The sequence below is a fragment of the Cydia amplana genome, chromosome 10, assembly GCF_948474715.1.
Source record: "Cydia amplana chromosome 10, ilCydAmpl1.1, whole genome shotgun sequence".
In the NCBI taxonomy this organism is placed as follows: Eukaryota; Metazoa; Arthropoda; class Insecta; order Lepidoptera; family Tortricidae; genus Cydia; species Cydia amplana.
In genome coordinates, this window is record NC_086078.1 from 978,847 (window position 1) to 1,000,785 (window position 21,939).

At 44.5% G+C, this 21,939-nt stretch overlaps 1 protein-coding gene across 1 annotated transcript in view; it reads right to left on the reverse strand.

The window, feature by feature from the left end:
• LOC134651656 (intermembrane lipid transfer protein VPS13A-like) overlaps positions 1 to 21,939 on the reverse strand; it is a 93,581-nt gene that overhangs the window by 54,841 nt on the left and 16,801 nt on the right. Inside the window, 12 exon segments of the mRNA XM_063506755.1 lie at positions 723 to 881; positions 1,859 to 2,030; positions 3,019 to 3,153; positions 6,572 to 6,714; positions 8,739 to 8,791; positions 10,417 to 10,596; positions 11,931 to 12,118; positions 17,859 to 17,935; positions 18,277 to 18,466; positions 18,917 to 19,053; positions 19,907 to 20,051; positions 21,314 to 21,522. Of these exon segments, the coding sequence (XP_063362825.1) occupies positions 723 to 881; positions 1,859 to 2,030; positions 3,019 to 3,153; positions 6,572 to 6,714; positions 8,739 to 8,791; positions 10,417 to 10,596; positions 11,931 to 12,118; positions 17,859 to 17,935; positions 18,277 to 18,466; positions 18,917 to 19,053; positions 19,907 to 20,051; positions 21,314 to 21,522 (1,788 nt within the window).

A 21,939-nucleotide genomic window follows, 5' to 3' on the forward strand; every position in this document is an offset into this window, starting at 1 on the left:
CGCGAGTCTCGCACTTGGCCGTTTTTTTTTAAACTCACCTGCAATTGATGTAAAGCACAGTTCAGCAACACCAGTTGCACTCTCCCAAGATGGATCCTCAGCTCCCCGTGAGATTTCAACTCTTGTCGTCCGTAATATAGTATAGATCCGTAGTATAGATGACAGGAAAACCTATTTAGAAATGTGCAGTCAAGCGTGAGTCGGACTTAATGTACGGAACCCTTGGAACGCGAGTCTCGCACTTGGCCGTTTTTTTTTAAACTCACCTGCAATTGATGTAAAGCACAGTTCAGCAACACCAGTTGCACTCTCCCAAGATGGATCCTCAGCTCCCCGTGAGATTTCAACTCTTGTCGTCCGTAATATAGTATAGATCCGTAGTATAGATGACAGGAAAACCTATTTAGAACTGTGCAGTCAAGCGTGAGTCGGACTTAATGTACGGAACCCTTGGAACGCGAGTCTCGCACTTGGCCGTTTTTTTTTAAACTCACCTGCAATTGATGTAAAGCACAGTTCAGCAACACCAGTTGCACTCTCCCAAGATGGATCCTCAGCTCCCCGTGAGATTTCAACTCTTGTCGTCCGTAATATAGTATAGATCCGTAGTATAGATGACAGGAAAACCTATTTAGAAATGTGCAGTCAAGCGTGAGTCGGACTTAATGTACGGAACCCTTGGAACGCGAGTCTCGCACTTGGCCGTTTTTTTTTAAACTCACCTGCAATTGATGTAAAGCACAGTTCAGCAACACCAGTTGCACTCTCCCAAGATGGATCCTCAGCTCCCCGTGAGATTTCAACTCCTGTCGTCCGTAATAACGCGGCGCGGCGCGAACGTATTTCAACTCGAGCACTCTGTCTTCATCCGGCCACATTAGCTAAACAAATAAAAAGTATTTAGAATAAATTGTATGTATTTATATCCTTTATCTTTCTGGTACCTTGTTGTAGATTTTGCTGCATTTGTCACCCTCTTTTCACTTTCTCCTCTCATCTACTCAAAGGTTAACTGGAAGAGATCCCTCAAAGGGATAAGTTCGCCTTTGTACTTCTTACTAATTGTATGTTATTTTTAATATGTCTTTTTGTACAATAAAGAGTTTACTACTACTACTACTAAATTGAATAAAACCAGAAACATAAAATAAATAAATAAATATTGGGGGACATCTTACACAGATCAACCTAGCCCCAAACTAAGCAAAGCTTGTACTATGGGTAACTAGGCGACGATATACATACTTATATAGATAAATAATTAAATACATCCATGACTCCGGAACAAATATTAGTGTTCATCACACAAATAAATGCCCTTACCGGGATTCGAACCCAGGACCATCGGTTTAGCAGGCAGGGTCACTACGGACTAGGCCAGTCGGTCGTCAATAATAGGGGGTATTACTGCAATGTTCTGCCGCCAGAGTGCAGCACTAGCACCCATCGTAAACCGTAACTTATACACATTGTGCCTTAAACTGTTTATTGACAAGTTTTCACAGATAATAAAATATGACATTGATACTTCAAGGCGGTTTGTTTACAAAGAGCCTACCGGGAAACGCGAAATCGAAACTCGGCTATCTGCCTCTTTATCACTCGAATATGCAAAGTGATGTATTTTAATTAGTTTTAAAAATAGGCTCAATTATGTATTATGACTATAGGTATTATTGTAAAATTGTAAATGAATATTTGTAAATTGTAAATAGGCATGATTTATTTAGATAATAATGTAACATTCAGACACAATTGTATTATTGTTTATGAATAAATGAAATGAATTGATAGAGAGGTTAGATAACAAAAAAAGTGGCGCCCCCTACGCAAAGTTTCGCGTAATAAAATAACTTACCTTAGGGTACAACGTAGCACCAGCTAAGTCGTCAAGGTGAGCAGAAGCGAGGAATAGCTTGAATATCATTCTATCGTTAGCACGGAACACACAGTCGCTTTCCAAACCACATATTCTTAGTTCTAACAACGCGCCGTGCTGGTGACTCAGCTTTATTGAGGCTGAAGAAACCCTGCGAGAAGAAATGCCGATAGAGTCAGTCATAGACTAGGAATCCTCTAGACGGAGCAGGGATCGGATACCGGTATTTTTTGTATGGGAACGGAAACGGTATTTTTTCGTTCTTTGCTAATTACTTCATTTCTAATTGAGCAATCTAATAATACGAAGTCGTAACCTAAAAACACAACTGAGTCCTACATTTCAAGTATAAAATAATTCGAAAAATATGGTTATTTCTAGGTTTTTGCAAAAAACCGGTTCCGATCCCTGAGACGGAGTTTAGAGCAATTATTTCATGAAACCGATGCTGCCAAAAATACTGGGGTGCGGGGGACGAGGTGAGCGAGTCCCGTGCCGTGATCGGTCCGTTCAAAGACACGGACGTCACACAAAGACACTTTGACTCGAAGATGGAGTAAAACTACCGTATATTTGTGGCAGAGGGGGTAGCGCTACTATGCTCAGTCTGGAGGATGTCTTGTCTGTGGAGTCAGTATAAGCTAACAACCACCGACTTTGACGTAACAACGCGTGATTGTGTAATTTTAGAATATTTAATATTAATTATGCCGTTTCTGGTGACACTGTTACACTCTGTCATTACTAAATATTAGTAGCTTAGTTAGCTTTGCTCTGTGATATCGTTTTATAAAAACGTCGGGGTCAAACATTGGCACAGAATAAGTAATAGTATTATCATACAGAACGGCCACGCACCGCCCCGCCCCGACTCGCATTACCTCGCCCCGCGACATGAATCTGACGGACTTCTGGCGTGCTCTCAGTAAAGCGACTTTACCCACACATACACAATGACGCGTGTGCAGACGTGCCGTGCACACATATAAACGCAAATGATTTTTGATGTATGGCGTGTCCGCCTTGTGACATTGGAGACCTTGGTCACCTTTTTTTCGTATAATTACTTCAGGTTTAAGAGTGATTTTTGACTAAAAGAAGTTTTTGTGGTATCGCGGCAGATAAAATTATGGTTGTACCTGACGGAGTAGCTGAATTTGGTGGCACCAGAAGGCACGGGCGGGTCTGCTTCAGGTTGCATCAGGTAGTCCCAGAGAGATTTGGTCTTTGGCAGTAGAGCTTTCTTCAAGTTCAACTCGTGGCGAGTTTGGATTCTGGGGAATAAAACGCCTCTTAGAAAATACACCGACGGTATTTTCAATTACATATTAACTTTTTTTTTATACTGGAAGAAACACTGACCATCCAGCCTCTAGACTCAACTTAGGCCAATTCTTTCATGAAACCGATGCTGCCAAAAATACAGGGGTGCGGGGGACGAGGTGAGCGAGTCCCGTGCCGTGATTGGTCCGTTCAAACACACGTGGGCGTCAGACAGAAATATCTGCCGGGCGCTAGTGATGTGACACGTTGAATAATAACATTGTCAATCACGGTCAATAATGTAATAACAGTAATAATATGCAAGCATGTTTTGAATGCTATGTTGATTCGTTCGAAAACATTAACCCATAACGTTGTGGTTTCGTTAGCAGGTGTATCTGCTTTATATAATTAATTTAAAAATAAACTATTGGTAAAAAGGCGTCTTATGGGATTTAGAGAAGCGCGAGACGAGACGAGATGCGGATGCGGATATTCGCAACATCCCTGCTTGGAAGCACTTCATTCACGCAGCTCGCCCTTCGGCCTCGCTTTAAATTACTGAGGGTTGCACGCTTGGAAGTCGGGGTGAAGGCTTCGGGCCTTCGGCGGGTCAGCCTTCGGCCTCCCAGCCTGATATTCGCCCTTCGGGTTCGCTTAACCTACTTGGAAATTTTCCTTTGCCCGTGTCCGCCGCCATTTTGAGTGTTAATAAAAAATAATTCACATACTAATCTTGGGCCCCCAAGCTTGCCGCATGCCAAATCTCAACGCGCTCAGACCAACTTGAAAAAAAAATCATATCATAATCATAATCATAATTATTTATTGCAACCATGGTATTACAAGGTGTTCTTATGTTAGTTAGTACATTTTGAAACTTTTTAAATGCAATTTGTGTTGTCTCGGGCCCTCTATGGCATTTGGTCGAGCACCCCCCACCTATCTCTCACCTTTGAAGCTTTTCATAAAAAATAAGTGGCCATTTTTACCGCCATATTGGTTTTATTAAAAAAAAATCCATAGGAATACAGCTAGGTGACCCCGAGTTTTCGTGACCAAAATTTTAGCGCGCTGGGAGCATTTTGAAAAATGATCGCCATTTTGAATCCGCCATTTTGAAAAAATAATGGCGGCTTCAGAAACTGTCAGCGTCCCTCTATGACATTTGGTCGAGCATCTCCCACGTATCTGTCACCGTTTAGTGACCAAAAGTCGGATAATCCGGTAGACCAAAAGTCGGATTTTTCTGGAAGTCACCAAACCACTCCCTCTATACGACCGTATCAAAGTCAAATACCCCAGGAACCCCCTTCTGGGAGAGCAATTATGTCAATTAATCAGTCGGGTTGCGGCTTTATATACAGGGTGGATTTTCTTTTTGGCTCAGTGAGGGCAGCTACCAGATCCCGTACTGCTACGAGAAAACGGTCTTAGGAGACCTTCCCTCGATTTCAAATTAGATCCCATTCCTATTGAGGATCAAAAGCTTGTATGGAAGCAAAAAAAAATTCCGGCTAGAAAAGCCACAAATCGAGGAAAACTTTTCCCATAATATTTGAATGAAAATGAAAACTTTTATTTTTCACATGCTATTTTTGTATGCCAATCGATTCCATTCCTATCCAGTATCAATAGTTTCCTAGGGGTCGACTTACGGTAATGTACTAAAAAGCCACAAATTAATAAAAACTTTTTCCATACATTTACTATGGAGAAAATGTGAAATTTTATTCACAATTTTCTACCTCGCCCATCATTCGTACAGCAATGTCTTCATACAGTATTATGGTTCTTAAATGTAACAGGACAGGACTGATTGGCCAAATATTATGGGAAAAGTTTTCCTCGATTTGTGGCTTTTCTAGCCGGAAATTTTTTTTTGCTTCCATACAAGCTTTTGATCCTCAATAGGAATGGGATCGATTGGCATAAAAAAAAAGTTTGTCAAAAATGACCTTTTTCTCGTATCCTGTATGTTTTTTCCAAAATCTGTAAATGCCAATCTTCATTAATTTGAAATCGAGGGAAGGTCTCTTAAGACCGTTTTCTCGTAGCAGTACGGGATCTGGTAGCTGCCCTCACTGAGCCAAAAAGAAAATCCACCCTGTATTCGCGGTATCCTACTATACCCACCCATTAAAAACACCCTGTATAATTCTATTAAGAGTTATTACATGGTTTAAATCAAATATTCATTTGTTATTATGTAAATGAAATGTTATTTAACACAATCTAACTAAATGAAGTTTAAATTATTTGGCCGTATGTTCAAGTATCATTGCCATGTTGGCAGTCGTACACAGAAAAAAAGCAAAAATTAAAAAGTTAAACCGACGCCCACTATTCTCAACAAAAATGGAATCAAAATAATGCATTTTAAATTGCAACCGTGTGTTTTTGTATAAAATTGGTCTTGTGATTAATTTAAATTTGCAATGTTTTTATAATCGCTAAAAGTAATACGAGTACCTATGTAGTGCTGAATTGACAATATCGTTTATGTTCAAGGGAAAATTGGTACCTGACCGTAAGTGTAATTCTCATATTATTTATTTGTTTTATAGTGAATTTTTCGCAAATACCTATGCGATTTGAATTGAATTACCTTGTCAATAGTAAACAATCACATTCTATGGATATGGACATCACTAGTTTGGGCTTAGGAATGTCACGTAATAAAAGACAAGAAAGGATGTATACGGATGCAGCGCGATAGAAAGAGACTTTCTTAAAAGACGTCATCGAGTTTCAAGCGCTGTCAAATTTGATGAGACGCTTAAATTAAAATATTTTTATATCCAAATCTCTAAAAAATCGGCTTACCTGTGAAATGAAATGCCATTTTTTTGTACACCAGAGTTTTTAGTGTTCTTGCCACACAATTTGACACAACAATAATGCATTTTTGATAGCAAAAACTTCTTCGAGCTACCGAAGTTTCTAGACCGAGCCCGGTCCGCCGACTGAAGTAAGCGGTGTAGGCGTGACTCGAAGATGGAGTAACGCTACCGTATGTGTGGCAGAGGGGGTAGCGCGACTATGCTATGTCTAGAGGCTGGATGGTCAGTGGGAAGAAATAACGACCAGTTAAGGTAGACAAGTCAACCTTTTTATTTTTTTGCTAATTTATCAAGATCTTCCAAGAAATCTAGCTTAGCAAAAAGTAGATTGAATAAAAAAAACTACATATGCCACAAGACGGAGTAGATACAGTCAGCAGCAGAAGTTGCTAAGCGGGCCAGGTGTTCAAAATGATCTTGACGCGACTTTATTGTTAAGAGAATAAGAGCGTGTTAAGGTAATTTTGAACACCTCGCCCGCTTAGCAACTTCTGCTGCTGACTGTACTGGGAAATAAGTGAACAAATTTTAGACAAATAATAGCAACAGTTGGCTCGTTTAACTTAGTTATACTTTTAATACTTACTCGTCATAAATACAGTGCAGATAATGAACCATGGATTTAAGTCCTTGTGCGTTGAGGGCCATAGCAATAGGCCCTGTGTCACCCACTAAGCTCTGTTCTACGCTGTGGAAGTGGCTACGGAAGTCCGGGCAGTCGGCGCGCACCTACAAAAAATAAACAGTTGATCTCTGAAAATAATCACTTTAATTGAATTTAAACTGGTGTGAGACATACTAACATTGAATATTTTACGGTTTAGACTCACTTGTTTTAAGTCACTCGCGCGACATGTTTCGGAGAGTCTAGGTCTCCTTTCTCAATACAATACAATACAAATAACTTTATTTTGCATGAAATATGGTACAAAAGATGGTCAGACAATGGTATACATAAGTAACACATATTTCACCAGCATCTGGCATGCAAAAAACTAAATTTACAACTAAAACTAAGTTTAAACATCCATAATAGTCAGGGCCTATATTATAATATGTCACCTACCTCGGTCAAAAGATGCCATGTATTCCTCTATGGAATAGAAGGCCTCTTGTACGAGCCATGCTTTTAATTTCGCCTTAAACATTTCCAAAGGCAACTGTTTAATGTTATTGTCTATTATAGATTTTTATGCTCATACAAAAAGTGTTTCTACTATACAAAGCTGTTTTTTTGCAAGGTATTGCTAGCCTATCAGGGTACCTTGTATTAAAATTACATACATCTTGATACGTCTTGAAAAGTTCTGGGTTAATTTTAACAAACACACATATTTCGTATATGTACATACAAGGCACTGTCATTAACTCAAGATCTTTGTACAATGGTCTGCAGGATCTCAATGGTCTCAAGCACTAACAGTGCGAGCAGCGTTCACGACGGCCGTGTATCGCGTACTGCGGCACGCCCTAACTTCAATCGGGATAGCGGCTGGGCTGTGCCGCCAGCATGGAAGCCTGTGATTCCTCAGCAGAATACCAGTGAGTGTTGTGACAGTGTAGTGGACATAGTGAGTTCGTGCTGTGTATTGCTACAAGTGTTAGGTGACCAAAGCCCAAACATACCACTATGCCCGCTTACAACGACAGCGGAAGACCTCCCCCAACCGGTTTTCTCGGCGCGCGCGCAGCGTGTGACGCGGCGTCACTGCTAGTGCTTGAGCAAGGAGACCTAGGCTCTCCGAAACATGTCACGCGAGTGACTTAAAACAAGTGAGTCAAAACCGTAAAATTATTCAATAATCACTTTAATTTTGAACAAGCAGAAACGTTTGCGAACAATGCTAATAAGCTTAGAATAAATTTAAAAGTGGAATAAATACTGTCTTGGGTGAGACTTGAACTCACGGCCTCTGGATCGATATTCCAGCGCTCAGCCATCTGAGCTACCAAGACCTCATCCAAGCCGAGTTCAAGTCTCACCCAAGACAGTAATTTTACCACTTTTAAATTTATTCTAAGCTTAATAATCACTTTAAAAAATAAAAATAAAAATAAAATTTGTTTATTTCAGACCATCCATCATGGTGATCATCGTTTTCATGGGATCCATATTTTACTTTGTCTCTCAAAAGGATAAATGCAATTTTGTCTACTGAGAACACTGAAAGACCACTGGTTTGATGAAAACGACTAATATGCTGGCTGAGATGCAGGATCAGTATTGCCGTTATACGCGCCACCAGCATGTGCATCCAAGGCACACGCCATCGGTTTAAGTCACAGACAACACATCCTCTAGACTGAGCATAGTAACGATACCCCCTCTGCCACTTATACGGTAGTTTTACTCCATCTTCGAGTCAATCCCGTGCCGTGATTGGTCCGTGTCTTTGAACGGACCAATCACGGCACGGGATTCGCTCACCTCGTCCCCCCGCACCCTCGTATTTTTGGCAGCATCGGTTTCATGAAAGAATTTGCCTAAGCTCAGTCTAGAGGTTGGATTGTCAGTGGATGAAAACGACTAATATGCTGGCTGAGATGCAGGATCAGTATTGCCGTTATACGCGCCACCAGCATGTGCATCCAAGGCACACGCCATCGGTTTAAGTCCACTGCCAGGTGGCTTGCAATGGACTTAAACCCCCTGAAACCTTTTCTACCCTACCTATTATCTGCCCCTTTGCCTATGTATTACGATTGTTATGATTGTTATTACTATATTAAATGGTGATTATTAAATTATATACCTTCCTATATAGTAGGTTGAGCAGTTCCCCTGAGCTGCTGAGCAGCGGCACGTCTCCGGATTCAGTATGTTCCAGCAAAGAAGCCTGGAAACAAAATTATAGTTTTAAGACTTGTCATCAGCCAACACACGTTTTGTAGCAGTTGTATCATCTATAGTCATACAGTAAGGGCTCATTTAGACGGTGCGAGAACTCGCATGCGAGTGGGGTTGCCAGATCAAAAGGCGCTATTATCGGGAAAAAATATCAATTTTTCGGGATTATGGGCTTTAAGTCGGGAAAAAAAACCATTCAAATTAAATTAATTGTATTAAAAACAACGATATTTTACATTATTGGCACTACGTCAGCTGCTCTGCCCAATCTCGCCACGAGCGCCCTGCGCGCGCGCTGACGGGCCTGACGCGGGTCACTGACTCGCTCGACGACAGTTCGGAACTTGAAATTATTGTTTTGAACGTGAAGCTGTTTTTCGGGACAATTTTCACTTTGTCGGGAATCGGGAACACTTGCTAAAAATCGGGAGAATCCCGCCGAATCCCGACCATCTGGCAACCCTACATGCGAGTTTCATTACATTGCGTCATTTGATCGGTCGGCTGAATTTATGTAACCTCAATGGTCCGCAATGTAACTAAAATCGTATACAAGTTAGCGCGCCGTCTAACTGAACCCTAACTTTAGGTGAAAGTCGTGGTTCCTAAGCAACAAAAAAACAAAAAATCAAAATATATTTATTGTATGGTTATGGGTTTACAAAGGTGGTACAAATTTTTCATGTTCTCCATATCATGCCTTACAAAGAGACGGCTATCATAAAGCCTCCGATATTTAAGTAAATAAATTTAATATTCTTTATTGTGCACCATAAAGTAAAAAATACACAGAATGCGTCATACAAGCTTAAGACTAGGTAACAACAGGCGGTCTTATCGCTAAAAAGCAATCTCTTCTAGACAACCTTTGATATTTATGCTGCACCATCGTGAAGAATTGAGTATTAGTCAGAATTGGTCTCGTGCCGCAACCAAAGACTCATTTTGGATCACTGGGGCAATGGAATTACAGCTAACTTATTTGAAAACTTATTGCACCGTAATAAGACCCACTTATAGTCAGATAAATATATAGGTAGCTGTTAGTCAGATCTAAAGAAAATTGATTTCAATAGTGATAGACTAGTCTAAGGAAAAACGTGCCCCTTAGTTTGACATCTAAAACAGATGGCGCTGTACTGCGCCATATGTTTTGCGGTCACTGAATTGTCAAACGTCAACTTTTGACAGAGTTACCGCAAAACGTATGGAGCTGTACAGCGCCATCTCGTTTACCTGTGAAATTTGAAACACGAAATGTTCTTCGATTTTACGCATCTTACTCAATCAATGTATCTTTGGTCAGAACCATAGAGAAAAAAATACATAGAGTGCTCACTCCATACATCAGTTTTAATACCAAAAAGACTATTAGCATCTAGCATCGAGTAGCGGAACTATCAGTACTGCTACTTGACAATAGATGTAGCCACCGACCGGAAAGTCTTATGCTGTTGAGATAAGATAAGACTTTCCGGTCGGTGCTACATCTATTGTCAAGTAGCAGTACTGATAGTTCCGCTACTCGATGCTAGATGTAGACACTGAAATTAATAGTCTGAACTGATGTATGGAGTGAGCACTCTATGTATTTTTTTCTCTATGGTCAGAACAAGAGCTAAGTACCTGAGTGACACACAGCTGTATGGCGGGCCCGTACTGCATCAGAGCCACGTCGAGGCAGACCTTGCTGATGCTGAGCAGGACGTACGGACGGTCCCTGTCATCTCTCGTCGAACGGGACAGGTTGACCACGATCTCACCTGCAAGAAAAGGTTGTTTTACAACAAACTATACATGTTAACATGTTATAACATGCGTTATTTGTTGTAAACACAAATAACGCTTTCATGGACGTAAACCTTGGCATTGGCTGTTTAGAATATAAATTTTAAACTAATATCAAAGACGGCGCTTTCATCTTAACAATTCATCAGGTGCATTTTAATTATATATTTATTTCAATTTGTATTTGATTTGGATGTTATCATTATCAATACAAGGAAATACCGAAAAATCAGTGAGTAGCAGATAATTTACGTATTAGTAGATGCAATATAGGTATTGGTAGGTATTTTTATTTTGTTGGACGTCAAAAATCAGACCATGACACAAATCGTCTGTTTACAATTTTTATAGCAGGAAGAACCACTCATAGATCAATAAAAGCTTGGGGACAAAAGGCTATATTAAATATATTAGATATCATAGCAACAATGGTTGATATATAATGGGAAATATTTATAATGGTTGGATTATTGGACTCACACTAACTACCTTACGAACATAAATATGTCGGAGCGAGACACCAGAAGGACGTATTGCAGTGTTACAGTTCATAGCTTTAAACGCCTGTATAAAGTCGATTACCAATGTTTAGCTACGTATTATTTGCTTGTATCGGAATAATAAAGTTGCGTAGTGAGTAACGCCACCATCTATTGGCGTATTGTTGAACTAAGATGACAGGTAGAAGGCTTTGGAACGTCAAGAGGTGTATCTTGAGTGAACGTAGGCACGAGTTGGCATTTTTGTCGTTATGTTGGTAGTCGTCAGGCAGGTTTGCCAACTTGAATTTGAGGCGGGAGAAGTTGGCTCCGCCGCTGGAACTGGCTTCCTTCTTCTTGATCGGACCGCGCTAGAGATCGGACGTTAGCCAAGCTCGTGCCTAATTCGCTACGTTCCTGAAGGCTTATACCTGAAGGATTATTCTGAAAGCTTATAGATTCTCACGTTCTTTAACCGTTTAGCTAAGTGTTTTATTCCAAGTGTTATTTTGATTTCTTATCTTATGTGCCATTAGAAGCTTACTTTTGTAAAATAAAGATTTGAACGATTTCATGTGATCTTTTTAATTTTAAATCAAATCATTTTGGATCCAAATAGTGATTGGTCGTTTTGATTATTTAGTACTGAAATATAGGCACTAGTATGGTTAACGAGTCTGAATGTTTATTTCATGCGTTGGTAGCATACCTACTATTTTGGCTGTGAAGTAATACATCGAGGTGTACCATGCCCACCACCCGCTATCAATAGCCCCACACAATTAGCCCTCTCCCTCTTCGACAAATACATATATCCTTGGTACACTCACCAACAACAAATCTCAGCAGCGTATTGATATTGTTACTTGGTGACACATTATCATCGAAACCAGGCAGGTCCACAGAACGCGCGTACACCTCCATATCCTCGTCACTATGTTCTGATGATATGAACACTTGGTTGGACTCTTGGAAGCCTAGCTTGGCGCCCGCTCGATCGAATGTTGACTCTGGTACCCTGGTTAAAACAAAAATATTACTTTGCTAATCCCCAAAATATGGACTAGGTAAAATGAATATCTGCAAAAAAGTTAAATGATTTTCGTCAAAAATAGTGTTGTACAAGTATAAACATAATTACCTATTACAAACGTGAATATGTGAAATGTAAAAAAAAGAGTTTTGTTTAAAAGAAAATCAACTACAATACCTACAAAAATATAAAAATTTTACCTTCCAATAAAATTGTTATTATGTTTCCTTCCACGTCTGAGATCTTCATTGAGAGCGTAACGCCTCCGGTGACCGATAGATGCCGCTAGCGTCTATGTAGTCGCTCCGCCGCCTCGCCGTGACGTAGTTCCGCTTCCCTTTCCTGCAAACAGACGCCCGCCCCCCGCCACTCGCCGCCGCCATGTCATTGTTGAGGAGAAGTACCGTCGGTATAAAAGTAGCCTAGTAGCCTGCCAGGAAGGCATTACTCAGATCTCAGACGTGGAAGGAAACATAATAACAATTTTATTGGAAGGTAAAATTTTTATATTATGTGTTCCGTTCCACGTCTGAGATCTTCATTGAGACCTGTTTATTATCTCCTGGTGGCGAGTCAGCGGGCGCGCAAGCGTTAGGGCTACACCTACTGTCATATAACTCAGAGAAAGAATAAATATATACGCCTTATTGCAACCCATGAAATCACAATAACTCGTTATAATGATGCATTACAGGAAATTGAGAATTTAAACTGTAATCCCAGGTTCGAATCTGACGTTAAACTGGTTTGAGAGATTTCTCATTCGAAATCGCATCCGATCCGCAGAATCTCGGCGATAAGATCGTCTAAAGAAAGAGTCATGTTCCCAATTAACTTAAGCCAAAATATCGCTAAGTAATTGGATAGTTTTCCAGCTAATTTAGTGATTAAGTACATCATGGATCGAAAGCAATCGTAGGCGAGGCCGGATTGGATGAGACTACTGTGTCTGAAGGAAATAAGCGCAGTGTCCCCTAACATTTTGTGTAATTCACACAAGTTGACGTACCTAGACTACCTACTGGGTCTATACTTTATTCCGAAGCTTCTAAGAGAGTCCAGTCGGTGAGACACGTTATCTGGTTTAGAACCGAATTTCGGACACAAAATAATAGCGTCAAAGTTATCTATGTAATTGCCTGGGCTACAGTGTAGTAGGGTAAGGTCATTGACCCTGCGGCCTGATGCTAACAGTAAAGGTGCGGCAGCTCTTCTATATAGGTACGTTGCAGGATTATTCAAGTTTGGGCAAGTAATTTGAATAAGATTTCTCGCGTCCCAAGCTGGTGGTTTGGGAGGCGCTGGTCTCGCTATGTCCGATAGTGGTTCACATACAGCACTTGTTACAGGCTTTTGAACAAGTATCATTCTAAAAGCTAACATGGAGAATAGAAATAGATGTCCGAGATAGCTTGCTACTTCACTGGGTATTAGACCTGGCAGTCGATCTCATTTTTGATGCACCATGAAGATCATTTCTACATTGTGGGCGTACAGCGACCTCGACGAGGGGACGATCTAGGGAGTGCTCCCCGGTACTGGTTTTCTAGACAACCAGTACCGGAACCGGAAATACCCGGTTATCGCCGGCTCGGTGTTGGAGCGTCCTATCTGACAGGAGCTACACCTCGATTCTTAAGGTCGTTGACTTGTAAGGGATGGTGGTCTGACGTTGTGTTCACTAGGACCGCCGGTAAATTGCAAGCTTACCACAGCTCTCCTCATCACGCCGTCACAGTAAACAGACTAGCCTGGGAGGTGGAGATATCCATGCCAAGTCGTATCACCGGCAGCTGCCAAACGCGTCGTGGTAGCAATTCAAAGAGTCGATTAAGACATACCGTGGTACAGTGCGAGGGCTCTCGAAAGCGGAGAGGCCGACCAACAAGGTGCCTATCAGGCGAAGATAGCTCGGCGGCTTCTGGGCGCAGCTGCGACTCGGGGGACGCAGTGACTTTTTGATAAACCGTCGCCTTTGGGGGTTATACCGACCTGGTGAGTAGCAAGGAACCAGCGCGAACTATAGACGATCTGCTGGCATCAGCAGTTTTTTCGACAACCGTAGTAACGGTTGTATGTTTGTAGTACACTCCTGTCGTCAGCGCTGCAGGTGCGGCCCGTTAACGATTACTCTCCACTTGAAGGGCCTCACTTCGTACATTGTCTACCATTATTAACGGACTACAGGTATAAGGTGAGGACTACGACGGTGCAATCTCCATAAACTAAGGTTTGCGAATTTGAGACTGAACAGGAGGCATCGAGTATAGTTTCTGTGAGAAACTCGGCAGCAAGGCAGGTCTGTATGTTGAGAAAACGAAAAACCTTCAGTCAAACTTGTATAGGAGCATGGTAGCATGCTTTTAAGGAAATCGCACTGATGAAATCAAGTCTAAAATCGATTTTGGCGCTTTGCTTAACAAAACTGTTTCGATAAAGTCGAAGACAGACAGATGGCAACTGCTGGAGTCCTCCTGGCCCCTTTCTCTTGGCACCGGAAACACAAGCTCGTTCAGGCGCAGCGGGTTTATTTGTCCCATTTTGTTTATTAGGGGCTTGGCGAACGAGTTCGTCTTTGTAAGACGGAACTTAAGCTGGAGAGCGCGGGCAAGCAGAGAGATAATTATGTGAGCACTGCAAACCTTTTCAATGCCTTCAACCTCGGTTTTGAGCGGAGCACACGGGACCTTGTCTGCCGTCGCCTTGGCGACGGAGGAATTCTTAACCGAAAGCAAGAGTTTAGCGGTCTGCTCGTGCTGTTGCACCATAGCTATAAGCGCCTGCGTACCTCAATGGGGCCATGTGGACAGGGAAAACTGTTACCGTGGCACACGTGGCGCCGGACGGCAGCGGCGTGGCGCCCGGCCGGCGTCGGCTTGGCAGGCTGCATCGACACGGCCGCTGGCGATATCATTGGGAACGGCAGCAGGTAAGTTTTCTTACGAACAGAACATGGGTGCCATTGCAAAGGACGACAGCGTCGTACTTGCAGCATCGACGTAATTGCCGGCGCTATCATGGCAACCGCCGCCGCTCGGAAGGTGCCGGTGCGTGAGGTGGGCGGCGCCATCGTGGCGGCAGCCACCGCCAGCTCGGGAGGCGCCGGCGCGTAACGCGAGAGGCGCCATCGTGGCGGCAGCCATCGCCAGCTCGGGAGGCGCCGGCGCGTGACGCGAGAGGCGCCATCGTGGCGGCAGCCACCGCCAGCTCGGGTGGCGCCATCGTGGCGGCAGCCACCGCCAGCTCGGGTGGCGCCATCGTGGCGGCAGCCACCAACAGCTCGGGAGGCGCCGGCGCGTGACGCGAGAAGCGCCATCGTGGCGGCAGCCACCGCCAGCTCAGGAGGCGCCGGCGCGTGACGCGAGAGGCGCCATCGTGGCGGCAGCCACCGACATCTCGGGAGGCGCGGGCGCGTGACGCGAGTAGCGCCATCGTGGCGGCAGAGGCGCCGGCGCGTGACGCGAGAGGCGCCATCGTGGCGGCAGCCACCAACAGCTCGGGAGGCGCCGGCGCGTGACGCGAGAAGCGCCATCGTGGCGGCAGCCACCAACAGCTCGGGAGGCGCCGGCGCGTGAAGCGCCATCCTGGCGGCAGCCACCGCCAGCTCGGGTGGCGCCGGCGCGCGACGCGAGAGGCGCCATCGTGGCGGCAGCCACCGACAGCTTGGGAGGCGCCGGCGCGTGACGCGAGAGGCGCCATCGTGGCGGCAGCCACCGCCAGCTCGGGTGGCGCCGGCGTGATCCGCGCGAGAGGCGCCATCGTGGCGGCAGCCACCGACAGCTTGGGAGGCGCCGGCGCGTGACGCGAGAAGCGCCATCGTGGCGGCAGCCACCGCCAGCTTGGGAGGCGCCGGCGCGTGACGCGAGAGGCGCCATCGTGGCGGCAGCCACCGACAGCTTGGGAGGCGCCGGCGCGTGACGCGAGAAGCGCCATCGTGGCGGCAGCCACCGCCAGCTCGGGAGGTGCTGGCGCGTGACGCGAGAGGTGCCATCGTGGCGGCCAGCTCGGGAGGCGCCGGTGCGTGAGGCGAGAGGCGCCATCGTGGCGGCCAGCTCGAGAGGCGCCGGTGCGCGAGGCGGGCGGCACCCTTGTGGCGGCCCGCCACCGGCTCGCAGGTGCGTGAGGCGAGAGGCGCCATCGTGGCGGCCGCCACTGGCTCAGGAGGCGCTGGTGAGGCGAGAGGCGCCATTGTGGCGGCCAGCCACTGTTTCGCTGGTGCGTGAGGCGCCATGGTGGCGGCCAGCTCAAGAGGCGCCGATGCGTGAGGTGGGCGGCGCCAATCGTGGCGGCAGCCACCGCCAGCTCGGGAGGCGCCGGTGCGTGACGCGCCATCGCGCCTGATGGACGTTTCCGGCTCAGGAGGCGCCGATGCGCGTGGCGGGCAGCGCCACCGTAGCGGGCGGCACTGTTGCCCGACGCCTTGATAGATGGCAACCGGCGCGGCGAACGGCCCCGCCGCTGTACTCGTAGTGTTTCCACAGAGAGGCTTCCACGTAACTTACCTTCCTTCCACTTTGAGCAGTCGAGATGCAGTAGCGTGCTCCCCGTGTTCCGGTCCGCCTTCACCTTGGCGCCAGGACGGGACCGAGAGGTTCGCGATCCACCCGCGCCGCGACCGCAGCAACAGGAGCGGGCGCGTGACGTCTCTCGGAGTCCCGCGGACCGGAAGCGCCTGCGCCGCGACACTTCGGGCGCCGGCCCGCAGCGTCGCGGCGTCTCGGAGTCACCTCGGACGACAAGAGAAAGTCGACGGCGCCGACGCGGCGAACGACACGAACTGTCGCGTCGGAAACTAACAACACGAGGTAATACTCCCGGGCTCCGAGCACGAGCACCGACCTCGGCCGACACCTGCGGTAATCGGACGAGAACCGGGGCTTTAGCGTCCAAGTAGGCATTCACAATGCGCTTCCGAACGCCAAATACAGCTAGAATATCATTAAACTGGCTTACCAGATGGTTTGAGACAATCCAAACCTATCCTATTGCAGCGCGGCCCCGGCACCCCACCGCGCCGGGCCGGCCCCGCTCCCCGCGGCAGGCACGATGACGCACGATCCTCTCCGATGCGGAGCGACTTACGTTACCACGCGTTGTAACAAACGACACTTGAAACGACTTGTTGACGCACTTCCTACTTCACTCTCGAAAATGCGAGTTAACGGTAACGATTTTAGCAGCATGGCATGTAAAAGATAATTTAGCAAGAAAAAAGTGGGTAGAATCGAAAAGCACCGTTGGAAGATCGATCCCGAGACCGCCAAAAGACTAGTAGTGGCGATCTCTGGCTATATCTCGCTATTTAATCGAACAAACTTTGGATCGTAAATTTTTAAAGCACCATGCTGCAAAAATGTTCGCAAAAAAATTTGCGGACCATCGGTCAGGACGGTCGACGAAACAATGACATAGCGGCGGCGAGTGGCGGGGGGCGGGCGTCTGTTTGCAGGAAAGGGAAGCGGAACTACGTCACGGCGAGGCGGCGGAGCGACTACATAGACGCTAGCGGCATCTATCGGTCACCGGAGGCGTTACGCTCTCAATGAAGATCTCAGACGTGGAACGGAACACATAATATATTTTAACTGGATTATTACGTTTTAGCGCTTAATAAAGTAGTTACACGGGAGATTTTCAGTGTCTCCGACTTCAGCTGTCAAATTTCAGCTTAGGTAAGTGTTAATGATTATAAACAATACATAAAAACAGTATAGAAAAAACTTACTTGTTTCTACTCAAATAAGCAGCTACAATCTTCTGACGCAGTCTAACCAATTCGCCATGGCCTGGGTCACATGGTATCTGAAATAATACACACAAAATAACCGAAAAAATCCTAAACATGGCATTTCACACTCAGGAGTATTATCATTACGAATAACGGCTAAACAGTAACTCTTAGTGCCACTTGCACCATCTCACTAACTCGCGGTTAACCGTTTAAACCGTTAATCCAGTGTCAAATTGTATTGGTAACCATGGTAACTACAGCTAAACACGGCCTTTTGATGGAAGTCTCACAACCATTACGAATTGCAGATTATGCCCTTGGGTCTACTGAACTCCCCGCCATCGCCATGCTTTATTGCATGACATTTTGATGTGTAATAATAGAATAATGTACCAGTTTCAACTTTCATTACCTTATCCTTCATCATTGCCGTCATCTCCGGTTCTTCAAGTTCCTCAGCATAATCACCAGAGTCCATGAATGAAACGGGAACCGTATTAGGTACGGGCACAGGTAAGTTGTCCAGAAAATCCAGTAGGGAGGCGATGGTGCGTTGGGATAAGTTCATTTTTACGCTTGAGAGGGATATGTTCAGTTTGTATCTGAGGACAATTCAAATATTCAAGTAAATTAAGTACCAAAATAAAGTTCGCCTTTTGTATGTACAGTGTGTTTTTTTTTGTGCAATAAAGATTGCTTAAATAAATAAAAATAAATAAATATAACCTCAACGCGAACGCGTCAACCACTGTTTCACTGTGTAAAGTGCAGACTCTGAAACTTCAGACTATTAAAGTCTAGAAATGTTCTACCACTGATTGCTGTCCTTGAACAGTTCACAGGATATTATTATTCAATGGGAGCAAAAACGAACAAAACCGAAACAAGAGTTGGCAGCTCACAGTCCTACAGATCTAACTTTATCTAGTTCCTTCACAAATTTATACATATATACTTTGCATACTTGTGTTCAAAGTGGCAAAAAGGCGTTATAATGTGGGGTATTGTATTGTATGTAATATTGTATTGTAATAGATGATAATTAAACATACCTTGGCAGTAGTTTGTAGTCCTTCTTAATGCTGTTTGAGAAGACGACCTGAGCCTTCATACGCGGTACCAGATGTAGTTCCGAGTCAGTTTGCCGTCGTGCCTCGCGCCAGGATTCAACGCCGTCGCAGAATAGAACCTGACAGGAAAAGTGTTACTGTGTGTTAATTACACTATGAAACTGGTTACTTTTCTAGGCTGTGAATGTGCTAACCTTGAGTCATTACTATTATACGACAATAAGCATAGTAAGTGTGACTACGTAGGTACAGTCGGCATCAGATATATCGGAGCGGCCAAGGTGTTCACAATATCGAACAAGCACACTAACGACTTGACAATAGAGGCGTGCTCAGATATTTGTGAGCACCTTGGCCGCTCCGATATATCTGACGGCGACTGTACTCCTCCCGTTGTCACTCCCGGCACATGTTGTTGTCCTATAATTCTAACCTATTTCGAATGCTTCGCTGTACTAAGAAAAATAGTGAATGTTACACGCTTAATATCCAAGATTACGATGCTTATCAGGCATTTAGTACTAGTAAGAAATAGTATTTTCACCATACCAACTGGTAAAGAGGCTCTCTTGATTGTTCAAAAATTGATAGCCAAGTTGCATTTTATTCACATGTGACGCAAAGTAATCAAATGCAATTTTGGAGTTGTTTACTTGTTTGATGGTAGAATTGACTTTTCAATGATGATTTTGAATGATGAATATTTAATAACATTCATTTGGATTTGATTAGGTTTGATTTTGTTTGATATCTTAGTTAATATTTTCTTCGGGCTGGTGTGGAGAAATTTTTTGTGTTTCACTGGGGGGCAAATTTTAAATAACTATTGTAATTAGTGTAGTAGTAGAATTTGGCGCCGTCAACTGGACAGAAACGGCTTTGGACAGAGAAGCATGGTGATCTTTGGCCAAGATGTACTTCGGGTTATCACGCCACAGCAGTAAGTATCTATTTGATGCTGTCAGTAGTTACCTGACTAGAACACTCAGCATGAAGCCTGTCATACAGCCTCTCTTCCAGCTCCATGCACGTAGCGTCTTCTAGCGCCAAGTTGGAAGGTTGGAGGTCGGACTTAATGATGATACGGCTGATGTCCACCACCATTAGTTTACCAGTCCTGAAAGAAAGAGGTGGTAAAAGGTAACTAATTTAGAAAGATAAAGCCATTGACGTATATATCTCAGGACTAGCCTTACGGGCAATAAGAATGGGGCATGAATGGGGCCAGCACAGCGGTGTGACACCGCTACAACGCGATTAGTTGATGAGTTCGCATCACAATTGGTCGCAACTAGTCGCGTTAGTCTGCACGATTGGCTCGAATTCGTGACACCGCTGATCTAGTTCCAGTTTTATGGCACGTAAGGCTCGTCCTGAGATATACGTCAATGGTTAAAGCAGAATGTCTGTGACTTCCTAGATGCCCGGAAAATGGATGCCAAAATGTTCTTGGCGCTCTTGGGGATGGGATAGGGTGGGGTCAGCACCTGGTGACTATTGAATAAATTTAAATTCAACATGCAAATGATGTCGACGTGTCAAGAGCGAAAATAAGGACGTCACAAAAAATCATCAAGAAATCTAGACTGAGCCCCGTAAACCTGCACTGTCGCTAAACCCGACTCGGTCACTGTCACTAAACTTTCGATAGGTCAGTCACTATTTCAATAGGGAATATTGCGCAAAACTCTGCGTAGGGGGCGCCACTTCCAGAATTCGTCACAATCTAAGGGTCTACCACAAACGAGACAGTCGATTTTTTTTATCTACCCTCTCTATCTTGCATATTTGAGCGATAAAGAGGCAGATTAGCTGAGCTTCGATTTTTGCGTTTCCCGAGAACTTGACAAAAAACATTTTAAGGCACAGTAAGTATGTATAAGTTACTCTATGGTTTACGATGGGCGCTAGTGTTACACTCTGGCGGCAGAACATTGCAGTAATACCCCCTATTAAACATTTTTGACAGCCACACAGAGGAGGGTAGATGTTAACGGCGTTAGGTATTCATAAACGTCTGCTAAGTTAATCAGCTGATGATCATCGTTTGTCCCTCTCGATGGCATGACAAACGACGATCATCAACTGATTAAGTCTTGGAGGATATAATCAAACGGAGACGCCATGTCTGTAATTTTCTGTACAAAACAGTCTGCCGATTTTTGCGGGGGAGGGGAACGTCAAATGTATGCGTAACGTAAAAATAGCCATGTCAGATAAACGTCAGTCCATACATTGTGTATGACCGTTGGCCGCCTATTTTCGACAGAGGGGAAAGCCTGTTAATGGCTACTCCGTTTAGTTGTATCCTCCAAGGATTAAGTATATAAGCATCCGTTTATGAATAACGCCATAAGGTTATAAACATATGGTATTTACTTGCTAGCACACCCATATTCCGGTACAATAACACACGGGCCCTTCACATCAACATTGACGTGAAACATTTTCTTCCTGCTGACAGCGTACGCGAGCACGGACCGCCCCATCACCGCCGCTTTGTCGGCGGCGTGCGATAACTCCTCGAACAGATCTTCTGACGTCATCGAGTGGGTTTGGAAGAAGTTTATCAGCTCGGTGAACGCGTGCTGTTGAAGAATAGTCATTTCGAGACAGGCAAGAAAAGATATGACAATGAAAAATGAAAAACTTAATCAAGATGTGTCGAGTAATTGTGTAAAGTCTTAGACAAATTCGTGCTATAAGTTATACGGTTAAACGGCTATATATGGCTGCGTAAATTATGCGGTAACTCTGGTTGTCATTTGTCAATTCTGTTGTAACAAAATATAGCGACGTTTAGCGCAATCTAGTTTGGCTTTCAAATTCGCGCACGATCTTTTCTCAGACATTACACTTCTTCTACAATCACTTTTGCTAAAAAAAGTCTTTAAAAGAAGTGGTCCTTCGACCCGTATATAAATGGCATCCACCCAACGTGCTAACGGACGCCAGGCGCTTCCTGCATCCGAAAGTAGCCACATGTCACATCCGTCTACACTTTC